General features: G+C 40.1%; 1 protein-coding gene across 18 annotated transcripts in view; it reads left to right on the plus strand.

Moving 5' to 3' along the window:
* Positions 1-24,746, plus strand: part of LOC120396454 (poly(rC)-binding protein 3-like) — a 585,054-nt gene that overhangs the window by 518,129 nt on the left and 42,179 nt on the right. For 17 of the 18 annotated variants that reach the window (XM_039521351.1, XM_039521349.1, XM_039521363.1 and 14 more), the window contains 5 exons: positions 716-832; positions 13,229-13,360; positions 15,969-16,097; positions 18,548-18,691; positions 24,433-24,474. In XM_039521351.1, the coding sequence (XP_039377285.1) occupies positions 716-832; positions 13,229-13,360; positions 15,969-16,097; positions 18,548-18,691; positions 24,433-24,474 (564 nt within the window). The remainder of the gene's footprint in view (positions 1-715; positions 833-13,228; positions 13,361-15,968; positions 16,098-18,547; positions 18,692-24,432; positions 24,475-24,746) is intronic. The other variant, XM_039521360.1, reaches the window with a different exon arrangement.

A 24,746-nucleotide genomic window follows, 5' to 3' on the forward strand; every position in this document is an offset into this window, starting at 1 on the left:
GAAACTACACAGTCTCGGTCTTTCCTGAACCATCTGGGTCTAATTCTTATTACATTAAGGAGTCTGTGTAATATATTTATACCAACTTCAAGGGCCATCTGTCCCACCAGAGTGATATAAAGGGGCCATGGTGTAAATGAGAATCAGGTTTCCTATTTCCTTCTTGCTGGCTCTTACTCTTAAAGAGACATGACTGTGTTACTGCACTGGTATCTTACAGTTGCCATTGGATGATTCTTTAGTAAGTGTGGTCAGTACACATTAGTTTACCTATTCTGTATGAGTTTGTACAAAGCACTCATTAGAATAATTTAGTCTAGGATATAAATTAAAGACCTACAGAAAATGGCCCATAGTGCTAGTTACCCTGTTTGTTCAGAAAACTGAAGCCCCAGCTAGACAGCCCATTTTCAAGTGAATAGTTCGGATCCAGTCCAGAGATGAAATTATATATATATATATATATTTTTAGTTGATGCTTGCTAAATAAAAATTTCTCATGCAAAGAATTCTGGTTTTAGTCCTGTTCTAGTTTACTCCTGTACGTAAGAAAGGGAGAGTGAGAGAATTTATTTTGCAGTTGTTGCTTTTAATTACTTGGGTGCTGCTCACCTACTATGGTGAAGGAAGCCATATAAGTACCTAGCTAGAGAGTCCTCTCTATTTTGCATTCCAAAAGAAAAGGTACTTTAAAAATATTTGTTCTTGTTGACAGAGTGGTGCACGAATCAATATTTCAGAAGGTTCCTGTCCAGAAAGAATTGTGACAATAACAGGCCCAACAGATGCGATTTTTAAGGCTTTTTCTATGATTGCATTAAAATTTGAAGAGGTAAGCAAATAAAATACATTTTTCTCTCTTCCAGTTGCAATACAAATATTGTCTGAATTTTCTCATGTTTGCTTTAATGCTAAATATAATTTGTTTAATGCTCTATTTAATGGCAATGAAAGTGGTTATGTTTTTATAAATGCTTTTGGCAGTAATACTGGAAGAGAAATAATGGATCAATTTACAAGCTGTTTGATCATTTCTTTTGCTTTTCATAGACTTTAGGGAAAAGCAATTGCTTCCAGTAATGTGCTCTAATGGTGGAAAAAGTGTCTTGGAAATTTCTGGTCCCATTGTGGCTTTGATTTGAAAAGAATAATTGCATAACTTATAACTCGGTTTCTGTGTGAATCAGCTTGATAGTGATGTAAATTTTTATATAAAAAAGAGTATAGAGTTCATTCAACTCAAAGATTTTTCTAAAAATTATTAAAAGCAAAATATATCATTGCCAATTACCATATTTAGACTTCAGATTTTAAAATATGATAAATACACTGAAAATAAATAAGACAAAAGAGGCTCCTCTACTGTTAAACGTATGCAGACATGTTCATACACAGCTGGAGGACATCAGCCTCCGTTCATAGGCCAAGTAGAATTAGACATGCCCAGTATTGGGGTGGGAAACCTCCATGAAAGACCCCAGAGGGCTGTAGAAAGTGATGGGTGGTACTAATACAGTAAGGGTGCTCTTCTCTCTGCATCAGTATGACTAACTCAATATCCCACCATGGTGTTAGAAGGTGCCATCTTTCAGATGAGATGTAAAACTGAGGCCTTGTCACATGTGGCGAATAATATTCTTGTAGCACTTTTCTCGAAAGCAAGGAGGCATTTTTGCTAAACTTCAACCCGGACAATTACATTCTGCCTAAGTTCCCCAGTCAGTTTCAATATACTGTATATGGTTGCTTTCTTCACTTCCTCCCCTAAACTGTTGGGTACAGGTCCTGCATGCTGTTAAATAGTTGCCATATTCCAAGAGAGTTATGAAACACTTCGGTATCTTTTATGAGGAAAAGGCTCCATAAAGGCGCTATCCTGGAAAGTGCTGAGGGATACCTACAAGGAGCTAGTCACTCTGTCTCCACTGAAATCAGTGGAAACATCCCTCAAATAGCACTGAACACCATACCGGGTCAGGCCTTATAACTAAGACATCATTAAATGTGTTGTACCTAACAAAGGGCAAGGAAGTTTGGGTTTCAGCATTTGAGATATTTTGTTTATTGACTCTCTTGGGTTTTTTTCGGTGATAGGTTTGTATCTTAATGTGGCAGTTCTTAGTCAAAAAGGTCATTTACATTCATTGCAGCTACAGTAGCTGTGCATTATATGTTATAAAGTACACACATTTGCTTCAAATGTAATTTGCCACGTTTAGATTTAAAAGCCGGTCTTGAATGACGTCTGCATCATGCAACCAGTTCTGTTTGGTATAATTATTGTGAAAGTTCCCCATGGATAAAAATGTGCAATCAGAGACGTATAACTCGTGGAGGTGTAACAAAGCACTGTGTCTCACAAATTGCAAATGAGCTATAGAAATATCATGTGCTGCTGTTTGGATACATATCACGTCTTTCTGGTTTACATTTCTTCAGCCATTCTTTTAAAACATAAATCAGAATATTTTTGTCTTGCATTTCTCTATAAAATACTTTTATTCTCCCTTTCAGTTATGGTAACAGCATAACTATGATGTAACAACACAGAAGTGTGGCTGTACGGGAAGGTATAAATTGCTCGCCAAAGAAAACTCTTTATCAGTTCGCTCTCAGGGCATAAATCCTGTTTAGAGAAAGAGCTGGCAGAACTCTAAAACACCCAAAGGAATGCTGGGTCTGAGTTTGTGCGAAGACCCTTTTTCAGGCTAAAATTGTACTTCATGTATAGTGGGAGAGAAGCAAGAGAAATGAGAGTTGACCTTGTTAAACGTTTGCTGCTTCAAAGTTTATAATAAAATTGACGTATTTCTGGAAGCCCCAAGTAGGTATCGTGTCTCTATTGCACTAGGTGTTGTCCAGATATTAAGTAAACATCCAGTCCGTGTCCCAATGTGGGTCATCCTCACAGCCCTCTGAGCTGCTGAAGAGTGGCGTTTTGAGAAGGGGACAGAACAGGATATGCACAGGTCTGTGCACGCTGGTGTTTCCACAAGAATTCAGTGGCAGGGCCAGGATACGGTTCTGGTTGAGGATGGTACAGTAATCCCATAACATAAGAACATAAGAACATAAGAAAGGCCGTACTGGGTCAGACCAAAGGTCCATCTAGCCCAGTATCTGTCTACCGACAGTGGCCAATGCCAGGTGCCCCTGAGGGAGTGAACCTAACAGGCAATGATCAAGTGATCTCTCTCCTGCCATCCATCTCCATCCTCTGACGAACAGAGGCTAGGGACACCATTCTTACCCATCCTGGCTAATAGCCATTTATGGACTTAGCCACCATGAATTTATCCAGTCCCCTTTTAAACATTGTTATAGTCCTAGCCTTCACAACCTCCTCAGGTAAGGAGTTCCACAAGTTGACTGTGCGCTGCGTGAAGAAGAACTTCCTTTTATTTGTTTTAAACCTGCTGCCTATTAATTTCATTTGGTGACCCCTAGTTCTTGTATTATGGGAATAAGTAAATAACTTTTCCTTATCCACTTTCTCAACATCACTCATGATTTTATATACCTCTATCATGTCCCCCCTTAGTCTCCTCTTTTCCAAACTGAAGAGTCCTAGCCTCTTTAATCTTTCCTCATATGGGATCCTCTCTAAACCCCTAATCATTTTAGTTGCTCTTTTCTGAACCTTTTCTAGTACTAGAATATCTTTTTTGAGGTGAGGAGACCACATCTGTACACAGTATTCGAGATGTGGGCGTACCATGGATTTATATAAGGGCAATAATATATTCTCAGTCTTATTCTCTATCCCCTTTTTAATTATTCCTAACATCCTGTTTGCTTTTTTGACCGCCTCTGCACACTGCGTGGACATCTTCAGAGAACTATCCACGATAACTCCAAGATCTTTTCCTGACTCGTTGTAGCTAAATTAGCCCCCATCATGTTGTATGTATAGTTGGGGTTATTTTTTCCAATGTGCATTACTTTACATTTATCCACATTAAATGTCATTTGCCATTTTGTTGCCCAATCACTTAGTTTTGTGAGATCTTTTTGAAGTTCTTCACAATCTGCTTTGGTCTTAACTATCTTGAGTAGTTTAGTGTCATCTGCAAACTTTGCCACCTCACTGTTTACCCCTTTCTCCAGATCATTTATGAATAAATTGAATAGGATTGGTCCTAGGACTGACCCTTGGGGAACACCACTAGTTACCCCTCTCCATTCTGAGAATTTACCATTAATTCCTACCCTTTGTTCCCTGTCCTTTAACCAGTTCTCAATCCATGAAAGGACCTTCCCTTTTATCCCATGACAGCTTAATTTACATAAGAGCCTTTGGTGAGGGACCTTGTCAAAGGCTTTCTGGAAATCTAAGTACACTATGTCTACCGGATCCCCCTTGTCCACATGTTTGTTGACCTCTTCAAAGAACTCTAATAGATTAGTAAGACACGATTTCCCTTTACAGAAACCATGTTGACTATTGCTCAAGAGTTTATGTTTTTCTATGTGTCTGACAATTTTATTCTTTACTATTGTTTCAACTAATTTGCCCGGTACTGACGTTAGACTTACCGGTCTGTAATTGCCAGGATCACCCCTAGAGCCCTTTTTAAATATTGGCGTTACATTAGCTAACTTCCAGTCATTGGGTACATTTAAAGGACAGGTTACAAACCTTGGTTAATAGTTCCGCAACTTCACATTTGAGTTCTTTCAGAACTCTTGGGTGAATGCCATCTGGTCCTGGTGACTTGTTAATGTTGAGTTTATCAATTAATTCCAAAACCTCCTCTAGTGACACTTCAATCTGTGACAGTTCCTCAGATTTGTCACCTACAAAAGCCAGCTCAGGTTTGGGAATCTCCCTAACATCCTCAGCCGTGAAGACTGAAGCAAAGAATCCATTTAGTTTCTCCGCAATGACTTTATCATCTTTAAGCGCTCCTTTGTATTTTCATCGTCAAGGGGCCCCACTGGTTGTTTAGCAGGCTTCCTGCTTCTGATGTACTTAAAAAACATTTTGTTATTACCTTTGGAGTTTTTGGCTAGCCGTTCTTCAAACTCCTCTTTGGCTTTTCTTATTACACTCTTGCACTTAAGTTGGCAGTGTTTGTGCTCCTTTCTATTTGCCTCACTGGGATTTGACTTCCACTTTTTAAAGGAAGTCTTTATCTCTCACTGCTTCTTTTACATGGTTGTTAAGCCACGGTGGCTCTTTTTTAGTTCTTTTACTGTTTTTCTTAATTTGGGGTATACATTGAAGTTGGGCCTCTATTATAGTGTCTTTAAAAGGGCCCATGCAACTTGCAGGATTTCACTTTAGTCACTGTACCTTTTAACTTTTCTCTAACTAACCCCTCATTTTTGTATAGTTCCCCTTTTGAAATTAAAGGCCACAGTGTTGGGCAGTTGAGATGTTCTTCCCACCACAGGGATGTTGAATGCTATTGTATTATGGTCACTATTTCCAAGCGGTCCTGCTATAGTTACCTCTTGGACCAGCTCCTGCGCTCCACTCAGGATTAAATCTAGAGTCGCCTCTCCCTTGTGGGTTCCCAGCTGCTCCATGAAGCAGTCATTTAAAGTATCGAGAAATTTTATCTCTGCATTTCGTCCTGAAGTGAAGTGTTCCCAGTCAATATGGGGATAATTGAAATCCCCACTATTATTGGGTTCTTAATTTTGATAGCCTCTCTAATTTCCCTTAGCATTTCATCATCACTATTACTGTCCTGGTCAGGTGGTCGATAATAGATCCCTACTGTTATATTTTTACTAGAGCATGAAATTTCTATCCATAGAGACTCTATGGAACCTGTGGATTCGCCTAAGATTTTTACTTCATTTGAATCTACACTTTCTTTAACATATAGTGCCACTCCTCCCCCTGCACGGCCTGTTCTGTCCTTCCGATATATTTTGTACCCCGGAATGATTGTGTCCCATTGATTGGTCTCAGTCCACCAGGTTTCTGTGATGCCTATTATATCTATATCCTCCTTTATCACAAGGCACTCTAGTTCACCCATCTTATTATTTAGACTTCTGGCATTTGTGTACAAGCACTTTAAAAACTTGTCCCTGTTTATTAGCCTGCCTTTTTCTGATGTGCCAGATTCTTTTTTATGTGATTGTTTATCTTCTGATCCGGCCCTTACATTATACTTCTCATTCCTCTGCTCCTGACTATAACCTGGAGATTCTCTATCATCAGACTCTCCCCTAAGAGAAGTCTGTGTCCGATCCACACGCTCCTCTGCAGCAGTCGGCTTTCCCCCATCTCCTAGTTTAAAAACTGCTCTACAACCTTTTTAATGTTTAGTGCCAGCAGTCTGGTTCCACTTTGGTTTAGGTGGAGCCCAATCCCAGTGTCATTTGACTGAGGGTGAGCAAATTGAGTCATTCATTTCACCAATAGCATGAATATTCAGCTAGCATAGCTTAACACTTTTAGTAGCATTTTTGTTTAATTGCTATTCAGTCACCCATCTATTCTCTGCTGTTGCATATCCTGACCTTGGAAGGAGAGGTGAGAAGAAACCCTCCCCTGTCCAATGGCCCCCCTTCCCTAGCCTGGAGAAGGGGTATGTGTATAGGGTGCGGGGAGATAGGAATACCACCAGTAGCTGCTTTGGTTTGTTTTTCTTCAGTTTATGATGTCAGAAGATGGCCACATGTTCTCATGTGACCTCTCAGCTTGAAGGAAATAGCTTTAAAAGGTGTAGAAGGTGATACCCAGTTCTGCTCAGAATACTCTAAGCACTTCCTGTTCTCAGTTCATCAGCGTCAAATCAGGAGAAACTGCTGACTCACTGAAGTCTTCCTTTTTCAACTGAGGTACTTTTTAAAAAAAATTGTGCTAGCTAACTTGATTTAGCTCATGTGACGTCACATGCCCCTTAACACATAGTGCAGTAGGTTTGACATTGTTACAACCATGTTAGCACTTTGTGTTTGTAGCCAGAGCTCCTCCCTCGTGTTCCCTTTAGCCAGCTAACCCACATTAAAATACAATTTGTCCTGTATAGAGTTAAAATGTGTTTGCTAATACCTTTGGGGGAGGAGGTTGAACCACCTTTTATCTCAGTTATTTTTACTCTAGTAGCACATAGGAGCCACAATAATGGACCAGGACTCTCCAGTGCTAGTCACTGTAGAAATCAATAACAACAGCAACATGGTCCTTGCAACAAAGAACAACTCCATTATCTTCAGCAGGGTTGTACAGGATTTGGGTTGGCCAAAAATCTCACCCTGACTGTTTTAAATGGTCACCTGGATGAATGATCATCCCAAACCAAACCTATAGAAAATAAGCGTGAGACATTTCCTGGTAAGAGCTAATAACTGTTCACCCCTTTATGGTTTTGAGGTTGCAGTAGCTTGTTCTAAATCTGAATCCATCCTTTATCAAGTTGGCTAAAATCATTCGTAAGTTGTTACCCTCTGGATCAAGGCAGTCCATAAGCAGTCCTTTTCCTTAATGCCCATAGCCTCACTCACTGATGCTTTTGGGCAGAATAAACTATTATAACATTTCTTTCTCTTTGTACTATCTGGCCATCACTAAGTTCTGTGGATTGCATCTGACACAGTGAGGTACACTGGTGGTTGAACAAAATGCTCTTGGTGCTCAAGTGAATACCAGCTCAATGCTGGTTTTTTTGCTTTCAAGATAAAGTTATGTGAAATCTTCATTTCAGCACTACACGTATCTAACTGGGGAGAAACACATCCTAGGAGAGCATGAGAGCCCTCAAACAACCCAGCCTTTCTAATACCAGCAATAATCAAAACATACAGCGTAGTGTAAGGAAGCCAGGCCTAAAAGAGACTTTTCTTCAGTGGTATTGTTTCCTGCCTTTTACCAATAAGCTTTAACAATCTCTCAGGGCGACAGGCATGTTATTTTCTAGCAGGTTGCTAATGAATTCAGATGCTTGCTAAACAAGCCAAGTTTGGATCACACTGATGATTAAAATAGGCACTTTTATCTAGAGGAAAACCAGGCCTATGAAAAATGGCAAAAATCAACATCGATCATAGAAGTTGCAGCTGGCAAAGACATTTTAGATCACCAAATCTGTATCCCCTTGCAAACGCATGAGATTATCTCCCAATACAGTAATTAGCAGGTAGAGCTCAGTGAATAATGCAGAGAAACATTCCCAAAATGCTTGCCCAGCTGCATTAGATGGGTAAAAATGGGGGCGGGGGGGAATTGTTGGAATTGTTAGTCAGATAATTATCTGATCAGCTTTCATATCAAGTATGAAACTGATATTAAACCCAGAGGCAGATTCTCAGTTAGCCTAAATCAGGGGTCAGCAACCTTTCAGAAGTGCTGTGCCGAGTCTTCATTTATTCACTCTAATTTAAGGTTTCGTGTGCCAGTCATACATTTTAATGTTTTTAGAAGGTCTCTTTCTGTAAGTCTATAATATATAACTAAACTATTGTTGTGTGTAAAGTAAATAAGGTTTTTAAAATGTTTAAGAAGCTTCATTTAAAATTAAATTAAAATGCAGAGCCCCCAGACCAGTGGCCAGGACCGGGCAATGTGAGTGCCACTGAAAATCAGCTCACATGCCGCCTTTGGCACGCGTGCCATAGGTTGCCCACCCCTGGCCTAAATTGTCATAAACCAGCTGAGGGTCTGCCCAATAGTCTCATGGCTGTTTGCTGAGCACTGAGCTAGAATGGTTCTACATATGGCAGATTTACTGCACAGCTAGCCAGGGTGTGAATCTACCGTGCAGCAGCTTGTCACGCAGTAATGTTCCACATGGGCACCGCATGACTTGAAGTGCAGCTTAGCATGCAATATGCCAAGCCACACTGTGAGATTTTCAATGTGGCAGTGTCCCTGTGCGACGATACTGCACAGCAAGCTGGTGCTGTCGATTCATATCCCAGCTTGCCATGCAGTAGCTTCCTGTATAGACAAGCCCTTACTCTCAGACACTTTGTTGGCTACTGATGGGAGGGATGTTTCAGTGGCTAGGCAACAATCCTGGTATTTAGGAGATTGAAGTAGAGGTGCCAACTTTGTGATTCGCAAGGAGTGCTTGACCCACGCTCTGCCCCAGGCCCCACCCCCACTCCACTCCTTCCCCCAAGCACCCACTCCACCTCTTCCCGGCCCACTCCACCCCTTCCCCCAAGCACCCACTCCACTTCTTCCCGGCCCATTCCACCCCTTCCCTCAAGTGTGCCCTGCCCCCGCTCCTCCCCCACCCTCCCAGCGCCTCCTGAACAGCTGATTGTGGAGGTTGGGAGGCACTGAGAGGGAGGGGGAAGAGCTGATTAGTGGGGCTGAGGTGCTGAGCACCCACAATTTTTTTTTTGGTGGGTGCTCCAGCCCCGGAGCACCCACGGAGTTGGCGCCTATGGATCCAGGTACAATTCCCTGTTCTGCCATAGACTTCCTGTAGAATTGGGTCAAGTCACGTAGTGTGTCTGTGCCTTAGTTTCCCATCTGTAAAATGGGGATGATAGCACTCCCAGGGGCATTGTGAAGGTAAATATATTACAGATTGTGGGATCCTCAAATACTATAATACTATAACACTAAAACTTTGGTTGCGGGGGGTGGGGGGGCGGGTTCCTCCACACTTCCACAGCTCTTTTGGGCCAGATTCTGCACAGGTGGGAGGCCTCCTCAGCAGAGGCGCTACAGTTCCCCCCATTTCCTCCCTTCACCCGCCCCGCCCCCACACACCCCAAACATGAGCTGGGAGTAGGCGGCCAGGAAGCTGTCTCAGCCCATCATTGTTCCAGGCATCACGGTCACAATCAGCTTCCAAGGCTGCTCCTGGCCCAGCACAGTTATTTATTGCCTCATATACAAGTCTGTTGGCAAAGCCCCGCTTAGCTCCTAATGAACGTTAGCTGTGCAGGAAAGACAGGGATGCGCACATTTTCTTGTTACATCAACAAGAACATTTTATCACGGCTGTCTGATTTTAAAAGTCACATTTCAAAACCTAAACAGAGTGAAAACATTGCATGTAGCTGCCTGATATTGTCTATTAACATAGCAACTTAGAAATATTGCTAAATCTTGGCTGAATTTTTTTCCATATGCTAAGAAAATATTTTACTCACTGCAGAATAAAGCAATCGCAGGTCTACATTACTGTATAGAACAGAATAGAAGCCAAGCACTCATTTGCCATCATTTCTTTAATGAAGTTGTTATAGAACTAATCAGCTCTAAACCACTCGTGAATATGGCATTATAATTTAACATTAGAAATTTTCTTTTTATGGCTACATGTAAATTAAGTGATGACTTTCTGAGAATGCTTAGAACAAAAAGTATTGCTACACAAAGAATAGCTCCCAAAGTTCACAATAATAATGCAAAGTTATGGAGTAAAGTACTTAAAACTTAGGCCCTGATTCTGCAAGCACTTACATGAATGCTTAATTTTATTCATGGGAGCAGCCCTCTTGGCCAACAGTGCTGCTCATGTGCATAAATTAAGCACAGGTATGTTTGTAGGACCACGGTCTTAGGGGGGGAAAGATCAAAATAAGGATCAGTGTTTAAAAAAGAAAAAGCGGAATGACTTGTTAGAACTGTGAATACAAAATGTTGTTACTTTAACATCTGACCTTGGCAATTTGTACTTTATATACCTGAGACAATCGGGAAAATAGAGTACGGCATATATGGAATTTATTGGAGGCACAGACAGCATCACCTATAGTTAATGTTGTCTGACACTTGCCATTATAACATCCTGTTTTCAGTTGTTGATAACTCTACCAAACTTAAACAACGTAGACTGAAATTTTCGAGCTGGGTGTCTGCCTAAGACTCATTTTTCTGGGGAAAGTTTCATCTAAGTTTAGCAACTAAATTTGGTGAAGATTCCATCCACACAGAGTGATTGCTCATGTTCCCGTCCCGGGCAGCAAGGAGTGCTTAGGAATTTCCTCGTGCTGTTGCTCCTGGCTGCCAGATACTGCTGCAGTTCCAGGCACCAGGAGTGAGAGGAATTCCACGCATAGTCTTCCATGTTTTTTTTCCCTGCATGCAAGGAAATATTCAGTTGGGAAGACATGACATGTTGTTGTTTATATAGCCAGACTGGCTGCCAATGAGCCAGGCAGATAATATGGCAAGAAACCAGGAAAATTTTGAAACCTGCCTGAACCATCAGAACCCTGCCTGATATCCACTGGAATATTGTTGAAACTGACATATTCCTGCAGACTGTCGACAAATTGGCATTTTCCAATGGAAAAAAAGATTCTGTTGGAGATTTTCTGACCTGCTCTAACCAGGAGCCAGTGGTTCCTGAGTTCTGGCCTTTTGCTGACATCCTTGTGGCTTTGGGCATCTCTATGATCGTCTCTTTGCAGCTTTTCCTTTTTTTAAAAAATGGTGATGTTAATACACAGAGGGGCTGCTATGGCCATAAATTAATTGTTTATAAAGTTTGAAGGTGCTAAATATTATTATTGCCAGATCAAATGGTAGAAATTGTTTATTCAAAATGTGAGAGAGTTTGGCAACCTTTTGTGACATGGGGCTTGCCTGTCTTTGAAGTGAAAGGCATGTTATATATCTGTGGCATATCACCAGCTAACAGCAACTTGGCAAAGTTTGATGGCATCCCGCTTCTAAAAACCTAGCCGTGGCATGCATTTGTACAGCACCTAACACAGTGGGGTCCTGGTCCAGGACTAGGCTCCTAGACACTGTGGTAATACAAATTTATATTCATGTATAGATAGATACATACACATAAAAATAATATGTAAACATACAAAATAATATATATAATACATATACCTACATACACACTGTATATATTTCAGATGCATGCATGCCAAACTTGCTGTAACCTGTATTGCTTTGTTTTGGATTGTAACCTCTTGCTGACAGTAAATAGGACATGATGCAGTGTCGACGAGGGGAATCGCAAATGAACTAACCTGCGGCAGGCAGCCAAGCCTCATTGTGCTGTGATTCTTTCAGCTTTTTTAAAGCAAAATAGGGTCAGACTGGGCCAACACTTAGATGGAAAACCTCTAATGTAAGAAATACCAAAGTGCTCCTGGTCATTAGGATAGCACTTTTCATTACTGCACTAATGCACCAACATAGCATCAGGCAGCACTGCTGTCCTTGAGGTCCTCTCTTTTGCATGAGAGGTGGAACCAAGGTCCTGATCACTCACGGTCATTAAAGATCTCATGGCACTTTTCATGAGGTTAAAAATGTCAATCCTGATGGTTCTGGACAAATTATATTTTGAGTAATTACAGTAACTCTGCCAACCTAAATTCTCCCTCCATTAGTTACAATATTTTCCTTCCCTCTAGGTCCAAAGCTCCTGTGTGCTGTTAAACAGCTGCTGCACTCCATCTCAGAGATGGGCAAAGTTACCTTAACCTATGTCAAAGGACTGGTGTGCCTTAATTAGCTAATGTTGATAAAAGTATGTTGCAATGCTCTTATGAAAGATGTTATAGAATTGTACAGTAGTGTTTGTGGCTTTTTATTTCCAACAACATCTAGGATTCTGGAATGCTCTCAGCCGTAGCACATTCTATAGTGGGAAGAAAAGCATTATCATTTCATTTGTAATAAAAATATTACGTTGGGGGTTCCGTTTGGTGTTTGCAACGCACATTTAACACAAATCTGAGGCTAGCAACTGGCAGAACTCTAAAATGTTCACTGAAGGGTACAGTAGAATCTTATTGATTAGATCAGATGAGATAAGATGAACAGGTGGTTGCTGCTGTGTATGTAATTCCCACAGCCATATCTGCATATTTGGATTACATATCTATCACACAAAAGAGTTTAGGAAAAGTTAAGTAGGGTTGAAAATGCTTTGAGATCTGCAGCAAAGTTAAATCTGGGAAGCTTCAAAATATTTATCAGAATAATAGTTCTTGGTCTCCCATTTCTGTTGACTAATGTTATTTATTGTTACTCCATTGTTTCCTTTGTATTAAAAGTGCTAACAAATATAATGTGATTATTAGCTGATCAGAGACTGTCTTTGTGCCTGCATATTTCAGCACTTGGTATCAACAGTTCCATTGCCATGATGTCATCATGCAGTTCATGCTTCCAGGGTGCCACCAGCAGGGCTGGCTGCTTTATGTTCTACAAAAACAAGATTCACTTCCAGCTTACCAATTCTCCGAGAACAGCTTGAGTATTTACTTTGATCCTCTTAAGTGTTAAGAGGAATGACAAATCCTCAACTAATTCTTATTGACATTGTTATTACAGGACATAAATGCTTCAATGACAAACAGCACAGTGACAAGCAAACCACCTGTGACATTGAGACTTGTAGTCCCTGCAAGTCAGTGTGGATCCCTTATAGGAAAAGGTGGCTCCAAAATCAAAGAAATCAGGGAGGTAAGTTCTAGGATTCAAACAGGGGGATGTTAGGTAACTTTATGAAGCTAAATGTCCTAATATGTCTATTTAAAGAGTACGACTTACAGAGTCCTGCCACTGTAGTTGGTTCATTGCATTAATGTAAATATTTCATGAATGGAATGTTCAGCTAAACCAGCTGTGAAAGGTGTCAAAGACATCTATAGACTCATGAAAGTGGAGGATCTACAGTGGCATAACCAGTTTTAGAAGAAATTTGTCTTTTCAAGTCACAACCCTTCAAAAAGTAACTCCGACCTTCAAGATCTTTAGTGCACAGCTGGCATTCGGATACACGTTTGAGAAGAGGAAAAAACAAGATGCCACGTAGCAAAGGAACAGTTTAACACAGAATTGTTTCTTCAACTTTTTTTAAAAATCCATAAATACCTCAAATAATCTAGATCTGAAGTATTGCTAATCCTTGTCTAATCTGAGCGTTTCAATTACAGCCTCTGTAGCCAGAAAAAGCCAAGTAGTTTAAAGCGACACAGTCCAAGTTAGTAGGCATATTCGACTTACCTTGATATTTTCACAAAAGGAAAGGTTAAAAAAAATTCAGTTTGGAAACATTGAAGCAAAAACTTTTGATATTTTTGATCAAAATGTTGATTTGAAATTAGATGTTTTGTTTTGTTTTGCATTTTCCTGTCAAAAAAATTCATTGCAATCACTTTCTTACAAAAGGTTTTGATGTAATCACATTGTTGGGAAATGTCTTTGATTGAAAATTTGTGACCGGCTCTGGTTCTGAATATGTTTATTTAGATTAGTGTAACAATAAGTAGGGAAGTGGTCAAAGGTAGAAAGAGCAGTTAGGTGCCCAAATCCCTTGGCTCTCAAGTCTTCCACTTAATTCCTTCATTTGTTACCAAATTTGATTATTGTCCAAATTGTGCAACCACAGTTGATTCTGGGGATGATTCCTATTTTGGGGGAAATTCAATGCTTTTGGCCCCCTATTGTAGGGTATTAGGTCAAAAGAACAATGTGAACTAAGTATCAGGGGTTAGTCTGTATCCACAAAAACAACAAGGAGTCCAGTGGCACCTTAAAGACTAACAGATTTATTTGGGCATAAGCTTTCATGGGTAAAAAGTGGTTTTTTTACCCACAAAAGCTTATGCCGAAATAAATCTGTTAGTCTTTAAGGTGCCATCAGATTCTTTATCTCCCTATCTGTAAGCCTAAAGACAATGGCAAAGTTTTGCTCTCAGTTTCACACATGCAATCCCACTATAGCCAAAGAATTGTAAAGATTAGCATGTTGAGTGACGAATGGCACACTTGTAACTGAGAGCAGTATTTGACCCAGAGTATTTTGTACTAGGCCTGCTGGTGCTCTCAAAACTTGGTTTTAAATGGTGACTATTGCCCAAATGAAAAAGGATCATCTGTCCTCTCAAGATGCATTCTAATCTCATCATCACACAACACACTGAGCAGCACTAGTATGATAGATCGTTTTTTTGCTCAATCATATACCTATCAGCAAAATGTTGTCTGCCTCAGTATTTTCAAGACTTGATTTAAAAAAAAATGAGGCACAATGACATGAAAGATTGATCAAATTATGATGACATTCCAAAGCATATTAAAGGGACCCATAATTGATATTCTGGGTTTAAACAGCACTAGTGAACAGAAGATGTAATCAGTAATTTAATCAGTCTCTGAAGAGTAAGATGTGTTGTGCATGGCCAACAGCAAACTAAATTAACTCCTTACTGACTGACACAAAATCAATGCAAGGCAAGAACATTTGTATCCACAAATCAGGACCAGAAATAGATCGGGGGTATAATGTATGAAAATACTAATTCAATAGAAAAAGTTTTGTTATGTTTTTCCATCAATTGAAAAAGGCTTACAAGATTTTTGCTGGGTTATACCAGGGATGATTTTGACCTCAGGTCTTTCTTTCTTTCTTTCCTTTTTTTTTTTTTTTTACTAAGAACCATTAGTGTCAAGATCAAGAAGGAAAAAAAACACTGGCTCATTACATGGTTAGGTTCATTAGCGAACTAGAAGCTGATGATGTGCATATGTTTAATCAACACTAATAATAACTTAGAAGTGCTCCTGTATTGCTCAGCATCATTATGAGATATTCCGGAGTATAAAGCAAACCCAAATTTCATTCAGTAAAATGATGGCAATCATCAATTCATTAAGGAATCACCAATCCATGACTGGAATTCATTTGGGAAGCTGAAGCTCTTCAGACATCAGCAATTATTTTTTGTAATGATTGTCTTAATGATTGTGAAAGTCCTTAGTTTTCATATTTTTTCCATTGTATCTGCAGTAGTCTCTGTTTCAGGAAGTTGGGAGACTTCCCAGTTTATTCATTTAATAACCATTGATAACTACACTTTCTACCATTGAGAATGCTTGCAAACTGGACTTCCGGACACAAATCTACACCTGGCAGTTTTATATATATACAGCGTAAAGCTAGCAGAGAACAGGCACATTTTAGATATCACTGTGCTTTATCAGATTATTTGTTATTGGTGAAAAAATGGCTTCTAATGTGCAGCTGTATTTTTATGACACTAATGTTTGTTTTGTTTTTTTTCTTAAGTCCACAGGGGCCCAGGTACAAGTAGCAGGGGATATGTTGCCAAATTCAACAGAACGTGCTGTAACTATATCAGGCACTCCGGATGCCATTATTCAGTGTGTAAAACAAATCTGTGTGGTCATGCTAGAGGTAAGAGAGCACTTAAAACATTGAGGTTCATACTGATAATGTTCAGAAATTACATTAATTTCCTCCAAATCCCCCCACCCTCTCTCAAGCCCTGATCCTGTAAAATGCTGATCTCCCTCAACTCCCAGTGATTTCAAGGCTAGTTGTCAACGCTCCTGGTGTTTAGAATGCACAGTGCCTCACTGATCAAACCATTAGAGCAGGATCTACTTACCGTCAATACAAGCCTTCACTGATTGTCATTAAAAGGTCAACAGCTAGTGGAAAAATACAAGCCCCACCCCAAATTAGTATAAAAAGTAGAAATCTCAGGAATTTTCATGAGACAGAATACCCTGTAACATTTCGTGCTGACCTTATTGAAATATTTGGGTTTGATATGGTTGAAACATTTCAATAAGGTCATCATTTTGTTTCTGTAAGGTCAAAATGTTTCATTTTTACTTTGTTGCTTTGATTATATTATATTACTATCATCTGTTTTATTAATATAGTATAATGTAACTTTATCAAAACAAAATGTTCTGGCCTTAATGAAACCAAATGCATCAATAAGGTCTAAACGAAGTATTTCAACCTCACCAAAATGAAACGTTTTAATAATTTACTGTTGAAAATTTTGACAAAATTAATACATTTCCTCCAAAACATTTCAATGTTGAGTCGGCATTTTCCAATGGAAAAACATTCTGTCAAAAAAATGTTCCACTACATCTAGTCAACCATTACCACACTGTGGTGTCTGACATCCAACAGTTATTCTTTAATCTAAATATAGTGGGATGCTTGGCATCTCTGATACTACTGTCTGATAACTCTTGTCTGGTTAGTAGCGACCACTCCACATCAAAAGAGCATGCAACCTAATAAATATCAATGTTATAAACTATTATTATTGTAAGGACCAAACTTTGTCTTGCAGATAAGGGGCTCTTGCTTCAGTTGGCATTAGATGTGCATAAAAATGTAGCAAAACAGAAAGAAAATAGTGAAAACCAGTTTCAATCTATTAGCCACAGAGAGCTCGGCTTGACTTTGTGAAGAATTGATAAACTGTTGGAAAATAAAAAATCAATTTCTCTATGTGTAGAATTTAGATTATAATTTAAAGGGTGTGATTTTGAAAAGGGCTTAAATCTGTCCTTTCACTTCCCATCTTGTTCTCAGAGCTTTGCAGATGCAAATAACTGAGGAGCAATTTTGCATCTCCCATTACTGGCACGTAGTCATTTAACTACCTGCTTTGTGGATGCAGGCAGTAGTCTGATGTCTAAATTATATTAATTACACCCATAGTTATTTGAAGAGACAAACCAGGGCCAGGGAGTCATTTTCTGCCTGTAGAGGCATTTTCTTTCTGAGATAAACAGTTCTGAAAGTATCGAAAACAGAACTTGTTTAATTTTAGAGATAATAAACTAGAGACAAAAAATCACCAGTTTGAAGCCTTAGAGAAGACGGTGCTGTAACTGCATTTTGCTTCTTCAAACATTAAAGCATACATAAAATAAATGTGTTTAATTTGTTCAATGTATTTAATGTGGCAATGGTCACTGCTTTATTAAAATCAAATAGCCAATAATAGAGAATTAGGACGTGGAAATGTTATTTATTGTTGGTGGTGGTGATGGTTGATTGCAGTAGTGCCTGGAGATCAGGACCACATTGTGCCAGGCACTATGCAGATAATTTGAAGCCTGTTTTACAGGATTGTTCCCAGGGTCATTTTGTCTGTCTTAATCTCTATAAAGAAATATTCATGCTAGGTCAAGTACTTACTGATCACATTTTCACCTACTGACTCTCAGAACAATTTTCTTCTTCTGTTACTTGCAGATGACCCATCTTGCTCCCACTGAAGGTATTGAGAATAGGCCTACACTACTCATGGCTTTCCTCTACACTTCTCACTCCGAGTTCAGTGGAATGCAGGATCAGGCCCATTTAATTATCCCCGGAGTTCAATGAGCATGGTTACTATAGCGCAGACTGAAAATTCTTATTTCACTTTTATACTGAGACACTTGGCTGTGTGACAGCACACAAATGGTTATCAGCTGAACATATTGTTCTTTTTTAACAGGTTTGTGCAAAGAGAGAACACTGCGGAGAGTCTCCCAAAAGATTGACAAGTTTCAAAATTGGCACCTAACTTCCTTAGATCTCATGAAAAGCTAAATTCATTCCCAGACCCTTGAATCTTTGCCAAATTATTGTGGAAACAAAAACAAACCTGTCTGTGTTTTCCTTTTTCCTATGTAATAAGGACCTTAGCCCTGAAGTGAGTGTGAAATTTGCCACTGAATTCAGTGGGAGCAAGATCCAGGTTTTTGGGAGAATATGCTGGTGAATGGGGCAGAGGCATGCAATTGCTGTATGAGATGAACAAAGTAAAACATTATTTTATGTGAGCTACTTAATTCCACATCTTGATATGTTTTTGTTTTCAGTCCCCACCCAAAGGTGCCACCATTCCCTACCGTCCCAAACCTGCCTCTGCACCTATCATTTTTGCAGGTGGCCAGGTAAGAGCAGACACCATTTTGGCTTCAGCTGGAAACCACACCGTCTTGGCCCAACCTCAGCCAGCGCCTGTTAGTTTTCACCTTTTATACTTTTTTGCCTGGTATAGTATGAATGTATTTTATCCAGTGTGGATCATTATTGCTTGCAGAAAAGGAGAACACTGTGTTATAAACTTAAAATGAAAACAAGTGAAGAGCTTCTTTTAACTCGTCTTCTGTACTGTTATTGAGTAAACAGTAAATTCTATGGACATTAGGAAAAACTTTTTCACTAGTAGGGTGGTGAAGCACTGGAATGGGTTACCTAGGGAGGTGGTGGAATCTCCTTCCTTAGAGGTTTTTAAGGTCAGGCTTGACAAAGCCCTGGCTGGGATGATTTAGTTGGGTTTGGTCCTGCTTTGAGCAGGGGGTTGGACTAGATGACCTCCTGAGGTCCCTTCCAACCCTGAGATTCTATGATTCTATGAAACCTCTGATACTTGTTCCCTATTCATTTCAGTTTATGTCCCTGGCACTGGGTTGTTTTGTTTTTTCTCTGTGGCTTTTCCAGTAAATGCAACATCATAGTTGATGTTGCCAAGAACTTGTCACCTACCATGAGTAGCTGCATCAGGAATATTCTGCTTGCTAGTTGACAACACATTAGAGCAATGGTTCTCAAACTTTTTTTTTTTGCAGACCACTTGAAATTGCTGAGGGTCTTGGTGGACCACAGTTTGAGAACCTCTGAATTAGAGTATAACTCTGTAATCTTCTACAATAGAAAGGAACAAAAATAAGACAATTGGTATTTTATCAAGATTTAAAATTAGCTTCCGTAGTAAGGAGGTAATTTGTTCTGTTGTAAAGAAACTTGTATCCAAAATCAGAAATACTTTAATGGAACAGTAAAAACAGCAAAGAGTCCTGTGGAACCTTATAGACTAACAGACGTAATGGAGCATGAGCTTTCATGGGTGAATACTCACTTTGTTGGATGTATTCACCCACAAAAGCTCATGCTCCATTATGTCTGTTAGTCTATAAGGTGCCACAGGACTCTTTGCTGCTTTTACAGATCCAGACTAACACGGCTACCCCTCTGATACTTTTAATGGAACAAATCTTTTTATTATTTTTTAAGTTGCAGTTTCATCAATTTTATAAAGCAATATAACTAAGTTATAGTATTGATCAGCTTTCACCATGTGATCACAGAGTACAAAGCTTCTGCTCAAGAAATGCTCTACTAATTTTCAAGTTTTCATCATTTTAATATTCCATAGGGCCAAGTCATGAGTTTCTGGATAAAATATGCACACAAGAAGTATTATATGCTGGATTATTTTTACGATTATTTCTTACAGTGGTGTCTACGGCCCAACCATGAATGGGGCCCCGTTGTGGTAGGCACAGTAACAGAGCAGTAGACAGTCCCTGTCCTGAAGAGTTTCCACCTGTTCTGCACATCCCGATTTATACCATATCCAAAGCTTTGTTGTTGTTTGCTTTTTTACATGGTGGAGGTATGGCTGTCCTCTCCACATCTTGCTGCCCCTTCAAGCTATGTGACCATGGATCCCACCCACTTTTAGCCCTTCTATGGTGTTTCCATACAATATGTCTTGTTCTTCCCTTTGGATATTGCCTTGAGATAAGCATACTAACCTGGTGCTTCATTGCATTCATTCATCTAATGTGGAGAAGGGCAGCTGTTGAGAAACTGACCTCCCAAAAATATACACAGCCAGTGGACTATCTAGACATGCCACTGATATGGTGTGTGAGCTGTTGTGCCAACAGTTCACCTAGAACACCATTTCTCCATGATCACTTATGTTATGGCCAAAGGAGAGGCCTTCGACTTCCTGTTTTCAGAGTGGTGTCCTAGAGTGTCAAATGACCCCCTCGCTTGGAACTATCTGACAACAGATGGCATCTGTAATTGCCATAGCACCCATTTGGAGCAATTCAGCGTTCTGTAGAGCTGCTGGTTCATAAGAAGGCTGATGGCTACATCTCATAAGTGCATCGAAGAGCAAGTCAGGCCATTGTGGATTAAAAGTTTTCCCAACATCGTTATTCGATAACACTAACTAGCCACTTTACAAAAATGTTAATGTCCTTCATATTGATTCTCCAGTTACAGTCATGGTTGGCTGATGTATTTTATGGTACATTTTGGGAAAAAAAACCTAACTAAATATGAATTCCTGCTATCCAGGTCTTCTGCTCTTACTTTGACTGGTTTTCTTCAGAGTAAGATACCTACTTTCTTAGTTGATAGAATTGGAATTGAAATTACCTTTCTAGAATTTGATCTCAGTTGACTGCGAAAGTTCACAGAGTAAGTTACTCCAGACATATATTTTAAATTTATAGTGTGGTGTTCTCCTTTAAAGCAGATGTATATATATTCAGTGATGCACAGTAGCAGTGCTGTAAATGATGTTACCATCAAAGATTGTCTCAGTGCATAACAAATTACTCAAATAAAAGAATATTAAAAATAGGCACTGGAATGCTCTCAACAGTTGGAATAAGTAATTGAAATTCTGTCTCATCATATAGTGTAACAGAATCACTGAATTCTAGTCATCTTTAATTTTATAAATCACAGAGAAAACAGCTGGATGGTCTATATTTTTCTTAACACAGCCTAGTTCAATCAAGAAAAAATAGCTGATTCTAATATTTGGTGTGAACCTTTGAACCTGTAGTCTCTCCCTTATTAGGCAAATTCTTCAGTACCTTAGAAAATGGTAGCAGGGGGCTTGGGAGTTAGCAAGGAAAGGATTTTTCATGGATTTTATTTCTAGTGTCTAAATACTGTATATGCATTATGGTTTTGATAGTGTAATAAGAAATCCTGAGTACAAATTAATATTGAAAACAAAATAAAATGGTATCAGCAGTGAAGCTGATGGGGTCACTCTCCCTTCCTGTAGGATCAGTTTCAGTTCCAAATTATTTCATGGTTAAGCTGAAAGCTTTGGGGTTTGTTTGCTTAGTTTAACTATACTCTGCATATCAAGCTACCCTGGAAAAATCAGACTCTTACTATTATTTGATGAGATGGGATTTTGCATGGGTTTTGCTGCTTTAAACATTTTTTTAATCCTCTCTGTGCTTTTTTCAGTATAGTATTACGTAGCAGAACGGAAAGGAAGGTGAACACAATGCTGCCTTTCTCTTAGCTCAGATCCGTACTAAAATCCAGCATGTGCAGGGTTGTTGTTTTTTTAAATAATCCCAAAACACCACCCATGTCTGAAAGAAACAAGGTTTTGTCCCATTTGTCTACCCATATTTTTTGTACATTACCCTATCCCAACAATGCACACTTCCAACATTGTCTCTTCAGGGACAGACTTTGCCCTGACTTACCCTTCGTTCAACCTCAGTGACTTCACAGGCTGTAAATCAGGACAAATTTTAGACCCAGGCAGGGGCGGCTCCAGACCCCAGCACGCCAAGCGTGTGCTTGGGGTGGCACGCAGCGGGGGGCGCTCTGCCGGTCGCCGGGAGGGCGGCTGGCAGCTCCGGTGGACCTCCTGCAGATATGCCTGTGGAGGGTCCGCTGGCCCCGTGGCTCCCGTGGAGCATCCACAGGCACGTTTGCGGGAGGTCCACCGGAGCCGCGGGACCGGCGACCAGCAGAGCGCCCCCCCCCCCCCCCGCAGCGTGCCGCCGTGCTTGGGGTGGCGAAATGGCTAGAGCCACCCCTGGACCCAGGGGACCAACCATTACCACTTTCGTTGAAGTCAGTGGCAAAATTTCCATTGACTTTATTGGGCGCAGGATCCCACCCCTGGTTTGTAAATTGAAGTGACCATTTCCTCTTTCCATGCATTTGGTCAATTATTTTTATGTATTATTTCTGCTGCAGTAACTCCCAAAATGTGCTTGGCTTCTTCCAGCAATGGAGAGGACACAGTCCTGCCCCGAAGTGTTTTACAGTCTGAAGTGCAAAGGTGCTGGAACTAGGAGTGCTGGGGGTGCTGCCACATCCCCTGGCTTGAAGTGGTCTCCATCATATACAGAGTTTACAGTTTGGTTCAATGGCTCTCAGCACCCCACCATACAAATTGTTCCAGTACCTCTGCTGAAGTGTGCTCTTTCTACTATATTTGAAATAGAGCTAGGCTCAGATTGAACACTGCTGAATTAGGCCAGAAGGTCAAAGATATAGTGTAGTGCTTTTCAGTCCAAATGATTTGCTCACAGAATTAGACCCCAGTCCAGCAAAGTATTTAAGCATGATATCAATGGGACTACTCTCATGCTTGAGGTTAAACACCTGCATAAGGTCCTGACCCAGCAAAACAAGCATGTGCTTACGTCTATCCCTATTCAGCAAAGCATTTAAACATGTGCTGAGCTTTAAGCATGTCCTTAAATGACACTGCTCTTGGTGGAACTTAAGCGTGTGCTTTTGTGTTTTTCTGGCTCAGGGCCTTAATTTACAATTTATCAAAGCGTTACTTCTTGGTTTTATGCCCAAATCTCCACATAACTGACTATGCACGTGACTAGTCCCATTATATTTAATAGTACCTGTGTGCATAAAGATACTCACAGGCATAAGTATTTGTAGGATTGGGGCCCGACTTTATAAGTAACTTTAAAATAAATGAAATGTTTCTGCTCAATGAGAGAAGTGCTGGTGTACAAATTTGTAATAAGTAGCTGGAACATTTAATTAAACTCCATTAAATGAATTGTTCTATAATTTTCAGAGCAGTCATTTTTCTCAGAGACCTTTTTGTCAAATAAGCATTTTGCAATCGAAGCTAATCAGCTCTCTTCCTGTTTCTGATTCTGTCTGTGCAAATATTTATAAATTATAATCTGTCCTTCTGTTTTCCCTCCTGTCTAAGCACAAACACATTAAAATGTTTTGATGGGCTATCCCTTTTGGAAAAGTTGTGCAGAATGTAATAGACAATTACAACCTTTTGTATAGGTTGGGGTTTTTTTAAACCATCCTGTAGAATTTAATAGAGAGGCAGCAGGAGAGGACAGCCACAGCATCATGTATCTCCTCCCTTCCCTGACTTGCCCCTTATGCTAGTGGCAAACAATAGCTGGCACGGGAGCTTCCTCCGTCCAGTACCAGCAGAATTCCATGCTGGCCATTTGTGGACAGAATCCAACCTTTTTGCACTGTTTGAGTGGGGCAAAGAGCTGTATTTCAGTTGAGAATCTGGCTCTTTATGTAAAAGAAGAAAATTAATTTTACTATCCCCGTGAATCATTTTAAAATCCTTAGTCCAGCCTTGTGCGGAGTGGTGTGAGAAAGACGAACAGGAATCAGTTACCTCAGGGATGGAGGAGGCTGAAAAAAACATTGTTTTGTAGCACCACCTGAAGATAAGCACAAAGACATCTCCGAGCAAGTCCAGCGGCCAGTTCTGGCCCAAATCCTCTTCCGCACAGACCCATGGAGTTTGACCCTTGTGGTGGAAAGTGCTTGCTGCCCCTATGTTCCTGGAGGCATTTGGCCACAGTCTGCCCTCTCTTACACTGAGGGTGGAATGTGGCCACATGTGCCTGCCTGGGGTGCCATGCCTGGAGGAGCACCCACTGTTGCAGTGCCCCTCGCAACACCTCCCCCATTGGGCTGTACCTGAAAGGCACAACAGAGCCCTTCCTGTACTGTGCAGCTGTCAAAGCAGCATAAGAAAATTAAGCTTCCCTTAGCATGTAATGAAATGTGATTTGCATTAGATTTGGGAAACAGCACCAGGTTCTCTCTAGCCTGATGAGAGTGGAGTACTTATTGTCTAATCTGACTGATACGTATCTTTAATTTTGCTTGTCATTTTCAGGCATTTACAATTCAGGGGCAGTATGCCATCCCTCATCCAGATGTGAGTCCAGCGCATGTAAATTACTCCCTTCTTCTTTCTCTCTTTCTTTTATTTGTTCTGGGCAGCATTTACTTTCTACAGTTAACATTAAGACATGCCTGTAGATGCCTGTACTTAACGGTGTACCATATAGCCAAGTGTTAGCGTAACTGGATAACTTCTGTAATAATTGCTAGAAAGTACAATGACCCAGATACAAATGACAGTTTTTTGTCTTTTATGCATGCTATGTATTTGAGTTTTTAATATGTAATTCAACAGAAAAGTAGTTA

The sequence above is a fragment of the Mauremys reevesii genome, linkage group 2, assembly GCF_016161935.1.
Source record: "Mauremys reevesii isolate NIE-2019 linkage group 2, ASM1616193v1, whole genome shotgun sequence".
NCBI lineage: Eukaryota > Metazoa > Chordata > Testudines > Geoemydidae > Mauremys > Mauremys reevesii.